At 49.4% G+C, this 13,937-nt stretch overlaps 1 protein-coding gene across 1 annotated transcript in view; it reads left to right on the plus strand.

Moving 5' to 3' along the window:
- TG (thyroglobulin) overlaps positions 1-13,937 on the plus strand; it is a gene marked incomplete at its 5' end in the record, with an annotated part of 199,630 nt that overhangs the window by 53,262 nt on the left and 132,431 nt on the right. Inside the window, 2 exons of the mRNA XM_081116502.1 lie at positions 488-679; positions 6,277-6,441. Of these exons, the coding sequence (XP_080972628.1) occupies positions 488-679; positions 6,277-6,441 (357 nt within the window). The remainder of the gene's footprint in view (positions 1-487; positions 680-6,276; positions 6,442-13,937) is intronic.

The raw sequence follows: 13,937 nt of genomic DNA on the forward strand, positions 1-13,937 counted from the left end.
GTGCTCCTGTCGGCTGACGGCACAGGGGACTGGTGGGGAAAGCTGCAGATTTACCTGCAGGACCCCAGCACTGCCGGGCCCAGTTCCTGCCCAGCGCATATGTGAAACACCAAGACACACGTGGTGGCAGAGCAGGTGGCACGGAGCTCTCAGGGAGGTCATGTAGGGGAAGTATGTGGCATGGTGTCTGCGTGTATAGTTGGAGCTCAATAGTTGCCGGTAATCATAAAAATAATAACAAACGCCAGCTCTCCGCTCACCGCCTTTAACCCTGCAAGGTGTCGTGGGCCTTTGTCCAGGTCTGCGGGCTCCACACTTCACCTGCACAGGCACGTCCCTAAGGTTCACGGCACAGAGAGGATCTCATCTTGGGCCACACTTTGCCCTTAGCACAGCCAGAGGGGCCACTGTCATCTGGACAGTCAACACTGTCAACTCTGCATTGCTTTGAGATCTTTAAACATTTTTTTTTCTGCCTTTCCCCCAGGCCAAGAATTCAGCACAAAAAGTCAGAAAAGCTTTGAACCAACTGGTTTCCAAAATGTGCTTTCTGGAATGTACAGCCCCGCCGTGTTCCCAGGCTCGGGAACCAACCTGACAGAGGTCCATCTCTTCTGCCTCCTCTCATGTGACCGGGACACATGCTGCGATGGCTTCGTCCTCACGCAAGTCCAAGGAGGTAGTGTAGATTACACCCTGTGGTCTACAAAGGACGGGGACATGTGGGGTCACAGAAGCCAGGACGTACAACCTCACACACACAAGGCCAGGGACAAACCACGCTTCTCAACATGTCACATGCTGTAGGGGCCACTTCGTGTTGTGATACCGTTTTCTTCCTTGCTGCTGTCTTTGGAGGAGGTATTACGAGCTCCATTTTACAAACTGAGCAACTGAAGCTCAGATCATTTAAACCATTTGCTCATAGACACTTAGCTGCCAAGCGACAGAGCTGAGATCTGAGTTCAGGTGTATCTTGGACAGCATCTCACTGCCACCTGTGAAGCCCAGACTGGCCACACTGGTCAAAAAATGTCAGTTCGTTCCCAGTAGCCATGATCATTCATTCCAGTATGGCAGGTCCTGTGATCAATAGGACTGGAATTTTCTGCTGTCTCTCAGCAGTAGGGATGGACTTCTGTCTACAGAAATAAATCTGTAGACTTGGCTATGTTGACTAGTGGTTGAGAAGGGACTTTGGTGTCACACAGACCTGGGTTCTGGCCACTGCTCTGTCACTTTCTGGCTGTGCACATTGGACAAGTTGCTTAAACTATCTAAGTTGCAGTTTCCTTGTCCATGAAATATAGATAGTGATAATTCCCATTTGGCTTCTTGTTAAAAAGACAATGGGTGCAGAATGGATTTGGCCTCTGGTATGAGATAAATTTTGTAACAAAATTTATTATGGGGCTGGTTGCATTCAGCTTATGGAGAATTCATTCTGAAGATTAAAAAAATTTGAAGTAGGCCTACTATCTTTTTATGCCCTCACTTTCAGTCAGTAATAAAATTCAGTTGACCACCATATATGTGCAGTCCAATGTGCTAGATGTTGGGAGTGGGTAAAAGGAGCTAGAGTCTGCTTGGGGAGGGAGGGACATCAGGAAAGGACTGTGACCTTCACTCATTCATTTGTGCCTCCATTCAGGAAACATGTGCTGAGCACTGCTGTGCACCAGGCTTGATTAACAAGGCAACATGAGTGTCGAGACTGTCGGAGCCTTGGAATGCAGAGGACAGAGATACCAAGGGGACTTGGTAGTCAGGGAAGGCTTCCTGGAAGAGGAGACACATGGGCTAGTTTTTGTGAGATTGGTAGTATCTAGATAGTGAGAGAAGAGAGAGAGTCTGGCCCAGGGTGGGCCTTCATGTGAGCTGAGCGAGAGGCAGGGAGACTGTGTGTGTTCTGAAGAATGTTAACCGTGACATTGTGTTCCTCAGTAAGCAGACATTTTTACAGCATCTACCTTCTATAGCACCTGCAATGAACTCCAGCATTTCCATCGTTCCTCCTGAGAAAGTGAACCCTGCTTCGTGGGCGCTAGAGCCCTTTGCCTCCACCTTCTCAGGGGCCTGGCTCCTCCTTCTGTCCTGTCCTCCCCTGCCTGTCCTCAGCCAGTGCCCTTCACTGTCTCCCCGCTACTTGTCAAGGTTCTTAGACTCTCACCCTCCTTAAAAGCCAAAGGGAGGGTAACACTAAGAGCTCTTGACCTCAGGTGTTCCTCCAGCTCCGGTCTGTTTCTCTCTTTTTCTACCATAGCCAGACTCTGCAATCTGAAATGCCACCACTCTCCAAACTGCTTCTACCCTGCTCACCAGTCACAGGTGGCATTGTCCTGTCCCTCCTTAGCTTGTTGTCTCTGGCCATCAACACTATCAACCACTCCCTGGTTCTTTACACTCACCTCTCCCGACTTTGGAGACACCCTTCTCTCAGGCCACCCCTCGTGCCGCTTCATGAGCACGTTCGTCTGAGCTTAGCTGTCAGCAGGCTCTGCCTTCACCCGGGCTGGGACTCTGCAGAGCTCCAGGTCCCCAATTATCTGCTGCCTGGATAGATCCCTTGGCTGTCCTGCAGTATCTCAAAGTCAACATGTCTCCACAGGGATGGATAGTTTTTACCTTAAATGAGCCACTTCTGTTATAAATCTCATCTCCCGGCAGAACACACAAGCCAAGAAGCTGGGATCATGCTGAATTCCTCCAGCCTCCCTTCCCCTTCACGAATTTGTCACTCTCATTTCTTGGTGCTGCTTTCTTATTCTATTTGGGATGGAGATTAATTTCACCCCTACCTCTACTGTCTGTAATTGAACTGTACTAATTTTTTTGCCAATTGCGTCAATCTCCTAATTGCTCTCTCACCCCAACCCCAATGCTAGGTTCCCCACCATCAAAATCAGTCCAGACCCCTCTAAGCCTTGCTCATGCTTTCTTCTCCTGGAATGTGATTTTGTCCCTTCTCTTTGTATCCAAGTTCACATGTCCATTTCCTGGTGGATTTAAACTTCCAGACCATGAAATAGCCACGTATCCTTGCCTGGACCCCAGGATGTGATTGAAAAACGCTGAGTGTAGCTCACAGCAATCAGGAGTGGCTAAAATGAGAATGTTTTGCTGGAGGGGTAGGGCAGGAATCTGGGTTGTAGTAAGTGCAATCCTAACATTCCTGATAGGTGTCATGCTCTATGATTAGGTGATGTGCATTCATGTTAGTATTTAGATAAGAAAACTTTAGATTAGTAGATAGATGATAGATGATAGGTACACACATACATGCACATGAACACACACATGTATTTAGCATGTCTTTATGGACACATACATTTAGAGACATTGCAGTTCTAATCCAGGAGGCCTCCTGCCTTCTCTGAACTAAATGTCTTTTCTGAGGACGCCAGTTCCCCCAGAGGCTCGCTTACTCACCAGGCCATATGATTTTCAAGCTGGAAAGGCTGACATCATTTCCTTACGATCACATATGGAAGAATTATTTGTTCCTTGGAGCAGAAGCCCGCAACCCCCTTTTTTCCATGCCGTTTCTGGCCGGCGGCCTGCTTGCTGTTCCCTCTGAGTGTCACCTGGGATCTGGGGAGTGAAGCAGCCACCTCACCGGGCAGCAAGTTAAGCTCTCTTCCAGACAGACATAAAACTTCAGGCAGATGTCTTTCCCAGTCTCGTCCAATGGGCGGATTTGGGGTTTTAACTGTAAAGCTCTGGCTGGACCTGCCAATGACCAGGAACAGAATCCCACTGCATCCTTGCCCTGCTGTCTGGAAAGTCATTTAACTTTTGGGTGGATTCCCCTCCTCCCTTCTCCCCTCCATCCTTTCTGGCCCAGCTACACGCCAGCCTCCTCCAACCTCCAACCCCTTAATGGCTTCATTTCCACTGAAAGTTACTAATGAAAATTCATGATGCTTCCAGACCTAAGTTTCAGTTAAGGCTACTTGGAAGTGGGGTTCAAGGGGACCCCCGGGGCCCCAGGTTCATGGAGTGTAATGGAAGCTGGCAATATGGTCAGCAAAGAGACGTCTGACCTCTAGCTGGCCCCACCTCTCAGACAGGTGGAGCTCTCACTGATGCGCTGTCTAGCACCTAGAGAGGCAGGCTGCATGGGCGTCCCTCCCGAGGTCTGAGAGCAGGAGGAAAACACACCTGTCTCCGGTTTGGTTCCATGAGCCTGTTGTTGGCTGCGAGAGGGGCAGCCGTGGCGCTCGGACGTCCTCTGAGCTCTCAGCAGGCCCTTCCTGCAGCCCTGCCTGCTGGCCACCCTCTCTCATCCACGAGTGAGACCACCCTCCCTTTCCGGGCCTCCCACTCCTCAGCTGTGAAGCGGTCGCACTAGGTCAGGGCTCTGGAGTCTGTGTGTGCACTAGAGTCACCCATGGTGCTATTCACAGACACGACTTCCACCCCCGCCCCCATCAAGTCAGGGACTCTGTGGCTGGTGCCGAGGAACGAGCATTTCTGAAACTCTCCCTGTGTTTTTTATGTTTATTGTTGTTAATCCTTCCCGGAGGATATTTTTTCCATTGATTTTTAGAGAGTGAAAAGAAGGGCGGGTTGGGGAAGGAGAGAGAGAGAGAGAGAGAGAAGTGGCAATGTGAGAAACACATTGATCTGCTGCCTCCCGCATGCACCCCGACAGGCCGGGGATGGAACCTGCAGCCCAGGTATGTGCCCTTGACCGGGAGTCAGACCGATGACCCTTCGGTGCATGGGCCAGCTCTCTAACCACTGAGCCACACCGGGGCTCCCTGTGTTTTGTATATAAGTCTAAGCACCCTGGTTTGAGGACCACCACATTAGAGAACCTGTATCTAAGGTAGGTTATTTTATAGAGATACTGCTGCTGCTGAGTTTTAAAAGACTGCAGGCAAGCCCTCAGCGGTTAGAACGTTGGCCTACAGACTGAAGGGTCCTGGGTTCGATTCTAGCCAAGGGCACGGCACGTACCTTGGTTGCAGGCCCATCCCCGGCTCAGGTCCGGGTGCGGGAAGCAACCAATTGATGTATCTCTCTCTCTCCCTTCCACTCTCTGAAAAGCAATGAAAAAAATATCCTTGGGTGAGGATTTAAAAAAAGACTGCAGGCGAAAAGTGGCCAGCGGAGGGGAGGCAGACAAATGTCACATCCATCAGGCAGGAGGCGGGAGTCATCTGCTTTGGGCAGATTCTGGTGAGAGAGAAGTTTGAAGCTGTGTCTGGATTTGGACATAAATTTGGAGAGGAAGGGAATAGGACTTGTCGAGGGGTGTATTTCCTTTTTAATTTTTTTAGGAGAATCTGAACAACTATATCACCTAACAAGATTATTCATCTGAATGATATGTACATTACTTAATTTCTAGGTCTGTGTAAATTTGGGCAATTAACTTATATGAGACTTGTTTTCTCATCAGTAAAATGGAAATAATAATGTCAATAAGAATGAAGGGGCTTAATATATTTAAATCACTTACATGGTAACTGGCACATTGCAGATATCCAAACATTAAGTTCCCTCTACTTATCTATCTAAAATCAGTCAAATTCAGATTGGGTGTAGGTTTTCCTGATACTAAATAAAGTAATAATTTTAGGGCAGATTTTTAAAATTCAAAATTAGGAGACATATTTAAGACAAAACAGTCCAACGCTTCCCCTCGTTACAGAGTTCTCTCTATACATCCCAGGTATGTGGGCATATAGCCTCTGCTTGGATGCCTCCAGGAACAAGGGGCTCACTTCCTAACAGGGAAGCTTGTGCTGTGGTGCATGGGTCTTGGTTTGTAATAGTTCCTGACTTTGAACTAAATACTCCTTTCTGAGTCCCTTTCAGCTTGATTTCCTCAGTGTGTGTGTGTGTGTGTGTGAGAGAGAGAGAGAGAGAGAGAGAGAGGGAGAGAGAGAGAGGCGGGGGGAGGAGGTTACTTCATTTCCTTGAAGCCTCAGAAAGATCCCTCTGTTGGGTGGGGGTAGGAAGTGGGACAGAAGATTCTGGCAGTAAGGCCCCTGGTGGCACTGGAGACGTTGGCACTGCTGACCCGTGGAGAAGGCCCTAATGAAGGGGGAGAGTCAGCAGGCATGGCGGCAGCCCTTCCCTTGGGAATTTGCCTGTGAGACCACAGCATGGCCATCAGGGAAGAATAACCCCCTTTCGAGCCAGGCTCCTGAGTTCCAGCTCCCTGTCTACTCCAAGGAATTGTTCCCTGTCCCCATCCTGCAGGCCTCTCTGGGGCTCTGCTTGTTCCCATCACACCAACCTCTCCTCCTTCTCGTGACGCTGCAGGTCCCATCATCTGTGGCTTGCTGAGCTCCCCTGACGTCCTGCTTTGCCACGTCAACGACTGGAGGGACCCCTCCAAAGCCAAGGCAAATGCTACATGTCCTGGTGTGACCTACGACCAGGGGAGCCGCCAGGGGACACTGCAAGTGGGAGGCCAGGAGTTCAAGAGTAAGTCTCTGGCTTCTGCCGCGGTCCCTTCAGAACTAGTTTTCCTCTCCAGAGAGGTTTTATGCCGCTTTCTTAGGAGCCCTCTCTGTACCCTAAGGAGTTTGTACTTCTGCGAAGAACTGCACAGAAATGCTGCCTAAACACACGCATGGCGCCTCGGCTGCATGGCACAGGCCGCGTGCTGAGGCTCTCAAGGCCGCAGGCGGCCGAGCGAGGCTGGCTCAGCTGCGCGGCTCTGCCCACCTCAGCCGGGCTCCCTCGTGCCCCCAGGAGTCCCTGGCAGCTGGCTGGTCTGGATGTGGCTGGGGTGGCCTGGCCCTGCTTTGTGGGTCTCTCGTCCTTCTCCGGGATGAGCACATTGTCCTGTAGATGGCAGGCGCAGGGGAGGACCAGAAAAGCAAGCCGGGCCAGAAGGTTGAGGCTAGTATCTGACAGTCACTTTCGTCTGGCTGCACTGGCCACAGGTGAGCACGTGGCCGACTGGGAGTCTAGGCATGGGAAATACTTGCCCTTCAGTGGCCAGACCTGCACAGTCTGAAAAGTGTGTGACTATAGAAAACCTGGGGACAAAAATGCCATTTGTTCCCAAGCCAGTGCCTCTAGGGCACATGTCCTCTCCGTGGTGACAATTCACTGTCCATTCTAATCACAGGGTTCAGGGACCGGGGGCCCACTACACGGGCTCAGTCAACAGAAAGAACCATTGCGCTTGCTCCTTCCCTTCTTTTTTTCAGAAGCTCTTCCAGCTTTCCCCCCCAATCCTAGCATTAGAGCCAGAGGTCACCTCTTAGATCACCTGCCATCCCCTCAGTTTACAGGGAGGGTATTAGTGCCTGAGCCTCAGGGGGCAGTTTTCTCTCCAGCCTCAGCCTCCCGAGCCCTGTGCTGCCCTCTCCCGGCAGATCCCCATCCTGGAAGAGCAGATCCTGCTTTGTCCTCAGCTGGACACTGACCACACAGTGCTCCTCAGTGTGGCCAGGACTGGCAGGCTCAGCACCACCAGGGGCTCATTAAAAATGCAAATTCTCAGGCCCTACCCCAGGCCCCAGGGTGGCCCCAGGAATCTGTTCTCATGAGCCCTCGGAATGATGCTATGCCTGGTAAGTGTGAGGAGCAATGACCAGGTGACCAGGCTCCAACCTGAAGAGCCTGAGTTTATGGCAAGAACAGGATCCAGGTGCTCACTCGCCTCTTCTGGTTCCAGCGCGAGGTTGGGGGACCCCTGGCTTCAGCTTGCCTCCTCTCTGCACTATTGATCTGCCAGCACCTGACCTCAGAACTCAATGCTGTGGTTCTGACCCAGCCTCTGAGCTGGAGGGAGAAAGCACATACAAGTGTCAGCCAGACCTGAGGGGAAGTGGTTGAAGGGAGGTCAAGGAATAGCCTCGGGGAGCCCTCAGAGGCCTCCTATCACTGTGGGACATGGCTCCCCAGGGCTAGGAGAGACCATCTGTTTCCTGCCCCCTGGAGTTTCCAAAACCTACTTCTCAGTGGACTGCCACTCTCAGGGTCCTAATGGTGGAGAACTCACTCTCACCTCCTCTGAGAGCCCTCCCAGACCACCTCGCAGAGCTTCGTGTGAGCTCCATACATTGCTCCCTTGGGCGGTATGGTGGGCAGGGCTGAAATCATGCCTTTGCCTGTCTCTGTCCCTCACTGGCCCAGCTGGGAGTTTGCCTGTGGTGTTGACTCCCAGCTTTGGACACTGATTGTGTGACCTTGAGCAAGGTAATAAAAGTGGGAGAATTTCCATCTCACAGGTGTATGCAAAGAAAGGAGATAACGACGACAAGAATAAAGAAGTGGCCTCCATCACGCTTTTGTGTGCCAGGTGCTGCTCTAAGGCCTTTGTCTTCATTAACTCAAACCCTCAGCACGGTGCTTTGAGAGAGGCCCTGTTACCACCATTGTCCCCATTCTCCAGCTGAAGAAACTGAGGCACACACAAAGGAGGGCTTCCCAAGGTCTCGGAGCTTGGAGACAGAAGGGCTGGGATTTGAAAGCAGGCCATCTGTCTCCACAGTGACCTTCTGAGCCCCTCTCTGTCTTAGCGCTTGCAGATGATACACGGTGTTACTATTAGGGGATATGAGTATCCTTTTAAAACCTGTCATTGTTTTCTGTGATGTTTTAAGAGCTGGACTGTGTCTTGTTAATTTTTGGACTTACACCATCGAGCATAGAGCCTGGCCTAGAGAATGCAGACCATCTGGGGAGAGCGCCTCTACCAAAGCCTGGAAAAAATATCTCCGGGTCAGGTGGAATTCCACGGCGGGCGCTGAGATTCTTCTGGGGTAAATAAAACCAAACAGCTCATTTCTCTGATGGATCATAAACATATGGTATTGATTACTCTGAGAGGTAGCCCAGGATGGAAACAAGCATTTGAAGGAAGACATAGGACATATTCGTGGGCAATAAATCCACAATGAACTGCTTAACACGGAGCATGTGCTTGGTATGAGCCCAAGAACCGAAGAATGTGCCCACGTCTGGCCTCCCTGGGAAGCACTGATTACCGAACGATTTTTGGACTTTTGAGTTGTTTTCAGTATCCTGTGCTTATGTGTATATTTTGGGGTGCGGTGAAAACGCTGAGAAGGATATCCTTTGATGGGGATTTCAGGCAGCCCAAGGCATATTCATGATGTTTCAAATTGGAGGTAGAGGCTACCAGCATAATCTACTTCAAGATTTAAAGGGCTGCGGGGAGAGAGGGACAGGTGGTCCGGGAAGGCCGGGGGTTAGGCGTGAGTTGCAGAGATGCATTGGGAGGTGTGTGAACAGACGTGAGGAGCGAGTTGTTCAGCTCACGCATCCATCCATTTCTGTTTAACTTTCATGCCTGGGTTGACCTGGGCCTTGAGCAGGAAGCCACACAGGGTCTGCAACTCCTTAATTTCCAGGGGGAGTCTCTGGACATTTTCAACTATTAGGTGTTGGCTGGATTGATCTTCTTATTTGCCAAGAAAAAGGGCTTAGAAAGCTCTGGGACTGCATATGTCTCATTTCTGACAATGTCTTGAAGTGTAAATGAATGAAAAACAGGCTGGTTAAATGTCCCCTAATGCCCACAGCAACTTAAAGTTTGATAGGAAAAATAGGCCTTGGCAGAAGTACTCCAGGTTTATTCCGAATTTCAAAGGCTTCCTGTTGTTGAGCAATGGTGAGCCTCAGGCTGATGGCTGGCACTCCCGCACAGGAGTCCGTTTTGTATAAGTGATTGTCATTATCTTGGGATGTGGTGGAAAAACTTACATGATGTTCATTGTCACCAGGTGCACCTGGAGTCAATGTCTGATGGAGACCTACAAACAAGATGACCCTTAGTTCTTTACAATATTGTTGGTTGTGTTACAGTGTGCTTAGCACTAAGAGGAGCTCAGGACAAGATTTCAGAAGTTCAGCTTATTTAGGAAGGAAAAGAAATACAGTGGTACGTTGGTTTTCGAATGTGATCGGTTCCGGAGGACCGTTCGAGTTCTGAAATGTTCGAAAACCGAGGGATCCACAGCCGACAGCTAGGCCTCAGGATCTTGCCCGCAGCAGAAGCCGCATGGCATGTTCAACTTCCGAGGCGTGTTGGAAAACCGAAGCATTTACTGCAGGGTTGACGGCCTTCATAAACCGAAACATTCTTCAAAGGAGACGGTCGAAAACCGAGGTACCACTGTACAAGGAGGGACATGGGGAGGTGATGCAGGGAGGAGCAGATGGCAGTGAAAGGGGCATCTGAAACCTGCCTGGTCCGGCTCAGAGTCCTGCCCGCTCCCGGACTGTAGATGCCAGCCAGCCACCCATACAGCGCGTGACCTCTGCAGAGGTAAATTAAGACTGTGCAAACCCCATGAACCAGGCTCCATGCCAAAGCCCCAAAGCCCCAAAGCCCCAGGGGTGTCCGTGTGCCTGCAGCCTTGATCACAGAGCGGGCACTGATGAGTCGGGGTTTGCAGGCCTGTTTGTGAGACAGGGACACTATAACCCGGCCACCGTGGAGGGACTGCAACAGAAGTCTGGACAGTCAGACAATATTGTCCAGCGGGGAGGAGGAGGGATGATGTTGGCTTGGTCCTATGCACCTTCTCACAATCAACAGTTTTGGACCAGGGAAGTTTTGGGGAATGGAGGTGAAGGGTCAGAAGTCCGCATCAGGGAAACGAATTTGGTGGCCAACGGATGGATGTGGCAGATGAGGCTCTGCGTTGACTTGGTGGGCTCTGGGTGTCACCGAAGGCTCTGTTCTCCTCAGCCGTCCCTCCTTGCCTTTGTTATCTGCTGAACACCGCTTCCCGACAGGGACTGTGCTAGGTGTGGGAGACATGAAAAGAAGCAAGACCCAAAACCTCTGGGGGCTCTGCTACGGTCAAGGGGCCGCCTGCTCCCGTCCAGCGTGGGCTTAGAGAGAGGGCCTGCCTAGCGCGCGCAAACCCAGAGGAGGGTGTGTAACCAGCCAGGGCGCCCGGGGCCTGCCAGGCGGTGCTGCAGACCGTGTTGCTTAAAGAATGAAGAGAGGTTAGCCGGTGAGAGGGGGCAAGGGCTCTAGGCAGAGAGAAAAAATACCTGCAATGGTGCAGAGGCCTGAAAGCAAGCCCCAGGTCTGACTGGGAGACAGGCACATTGGACACATTGCTGCTCAGACGGTCAAGAACCAGATGGCAGGGGAGTGCATTCTGGAATCCAGGGTAGCCTTGCAGGACTGGAGGGAGGTTTCCAGGAGGAATGTCCTCCTTCCAGGAGGAATGTTCCGGGGCTCTGTGGCTGTGGGATGAGAGGGAGCCAAGGGGTAAGTGAAATCTAATGACACTAGAAGCTGTGATGAGGCCTGAACTTCAGAGGAAGGGTGGGTTTAGGACCAGATGGGGAAATAGCCTGGTGGATGTGGAGACCGATGCAGGGGGAGGAGTTGAGGATGACTGAGAGGGCGAGCAGGGAGCCGCTGGTACCACTAACTGACATAAAAGCATAGGAGGAGGTGAATCTGGATGTAGACGTGGGATTGGGATGGGAGATGATAAAGGTAAGAGGAAAAGGGGCAATATCATTTCTCTTACCTTGGTGTTCTGTGTCCCTATGAAGACTCCGCAATCATTTTAACAATTAGAACCTCCAGGGAGTTGTAACTTCCTTGTGGGGATTTACAAAGATGCTTCTCAGGGCACAGTAGTCTCTGCGGATGCTGGTCAGGTGACCTTCTGTCTCCACCAAGGTGCTAACATTCATGTGCAGAATTGAACTGAATTCCATTGGATTGAATTGTGTTGAAATGAACAAAAGCCATGGATGATTTAAGACTCACCTGGCTGGAAGACACAGGGCTCCATTGTCTTGAGATGGACAGAAAGTATATAAGAAGGGCTGGTTTTTAAATAGTTCAGAGCATTCTTGGCCAAAATGCATCCTGATACCTGCTTGCATCTGTATGGAGCCCCTGCTTTCCTCTGGACAATGGAGGGCAAGTATGATTTTTCTCTCCACTCTACCTAAAGCAAGTCATACATATCAGACAAAATCAAGAAGCTCTGGACCACATGAGAGGCTCCCCAACTCACCCTAGTCAGAAACGAATGCCAACACTCCTCCTGGAATTCCCTAAAGGATTATTGCTCTTGGGAAGCAGCAGGAACAGGGATTTGAGCTAATCTTTACTGAAAACCCATAAGCTAATGCTCAATGTTATCCCAGGGTCAACTATGTCTCAGACTGGTTGTTGGTTTTAGTCTTAGATGTGAGAGCAATAAAGCCCCCTAGAGATAAGATGCCATTTTTCCAACATTCACAGGCTAAAAAGAATCATAAACATGGCCTAAAGTTTTATTTACTTTACATCTGTGTTACCCCCCTATCTATCTATCATCTATCTATCTATCATCTATCTATCTATCTATCTATCTATCTATCTATCTATCTATCTATCATCTATCTATCTATCTATCTATCTATCTATCTATCTATCTATCATCTATCTCTATCTATCTATCTATCTATCTATCTATCTATCTATCTATCTATCTATCTATCTATCTATCTATCTATCTATCTATCATCTATATCTATCTATCTATCTATCTATCTATCTATCTATCTATCTATCTATCTATCTATCATCTATCTATCATCTATTTATCATCTCTATCTCTATTTATCTCTATCTCTGTCATCTATCTATAATGTTTTGATGGAGTCAATATTCCAAATAGACTAGGGTATAAAATATATGTATTTATTTTAAAATTCTTTACTTTCCCCTATTTGGTCCAAATCCCCCAGCTTGACCTTCATAATAAGCAAATGTTATCTCAAGGTGACAATGAAAACAGAATACCAGCTAACAGGTGGCCCTGCTCTGTGCTGGAGTCACAGGAGCACATGGTGTGGTCCCCTCTGTGGAGTGTGGAGTAAGTTCTCGGGCTCCAGTGATCCACATGTACATCTCTCCCATGTCTCAGCTTTCGCTTCCCCAGTTTCATAACTGGCTCCCACACTTTGAAGATGGCCATGAGGGAGTTAGAGTGGGTCCTTTAAGAAACAACTCACCCCAATACTGGGCAGCCTGAGAAGTTTCAGCATCATTGTTTATTTCCGTTTCAGAAGCAAAACCAAATCTCAGCTCAGTGTTTTTGCCTCCCCTCCATAGCATAGAGCATGGCCGTCCTTGTGGTGGAGACCATTACTTACTTATTTATATGTATGTATATATGTATGTATTTATTTATTTTAAATATCTTTATTGATTTCAGAGAGAGGAAGGGAGAGATAGAAACATCAGTGATAAGAGAGAGTCATTGATCAGCTTCTTTCTGCACGCCCCCTACTGGGGATTGAGCCTGCAACCCGGGCATGTGCCCCGACGGGGAATCGATCTCCTGGATCCCAGGTCAATGCTCAACCCCTGAGCCATGTCCAGCTGGACGAAACCCGTTACTTTAATAGCTGACTTTTCCAAATAGTTCAGTGTTTAACTGAACTTCTTTAAACTTCCCTAAATACCCCTAAATAGGAGCACCCTTACAAATGTTTGCCATTTGAGATGGACAGGATTCTAAAATATATTACCTTCTCCAGGATGTGGTGGCTAGAGCTTGGGATAGGGGGGCAAAGAGAGGGGATTTTAATTCTGGCAGTTTGATCTTACCCTGGAAATTAAATGCTGACCCATGAGACTGAAATCAGACAATATCTGGAAGGTGCTTATTATGATGTTGAGTAAATGCCAATGGTCCCTAACAATAATTGGCTATCATAATCCATGGTTCTTAATCATAGTTAAAGGTGAAATGTGATCATTTCAGGTTATGACCAGCTCCTCCTACAGTGTGTGGGTTGTTGGCCCTCAGAATCTGTGCTTTCTAACCTCTTTTCCCAGCTTTTAAGATCACAGGGGGAGTGGGTGGGCCCTGACGGCTGAACAGAGGCAAGAGCGGCATCCAGAAATGGTGCAGCAAATCCAGGCTGCTCCAGAACGATGTCCTGAGGAGTGCAGTGTGGCAGAAAAGAAC

The sequence above is a fragment of the Miniopterus schreibersii genome, assembly GCF_964146895.1.
Source record: "Miniopterus schreibersii genome assembly, chromosome: 17".
In the NCBI taxonomy this organism is placed as follows: Eukaryota; Metazoa; Chordata; class Mammalia; order Chiroptera; family Miniopteridae; genus Miniopterus; species Miniopterus schreibersii.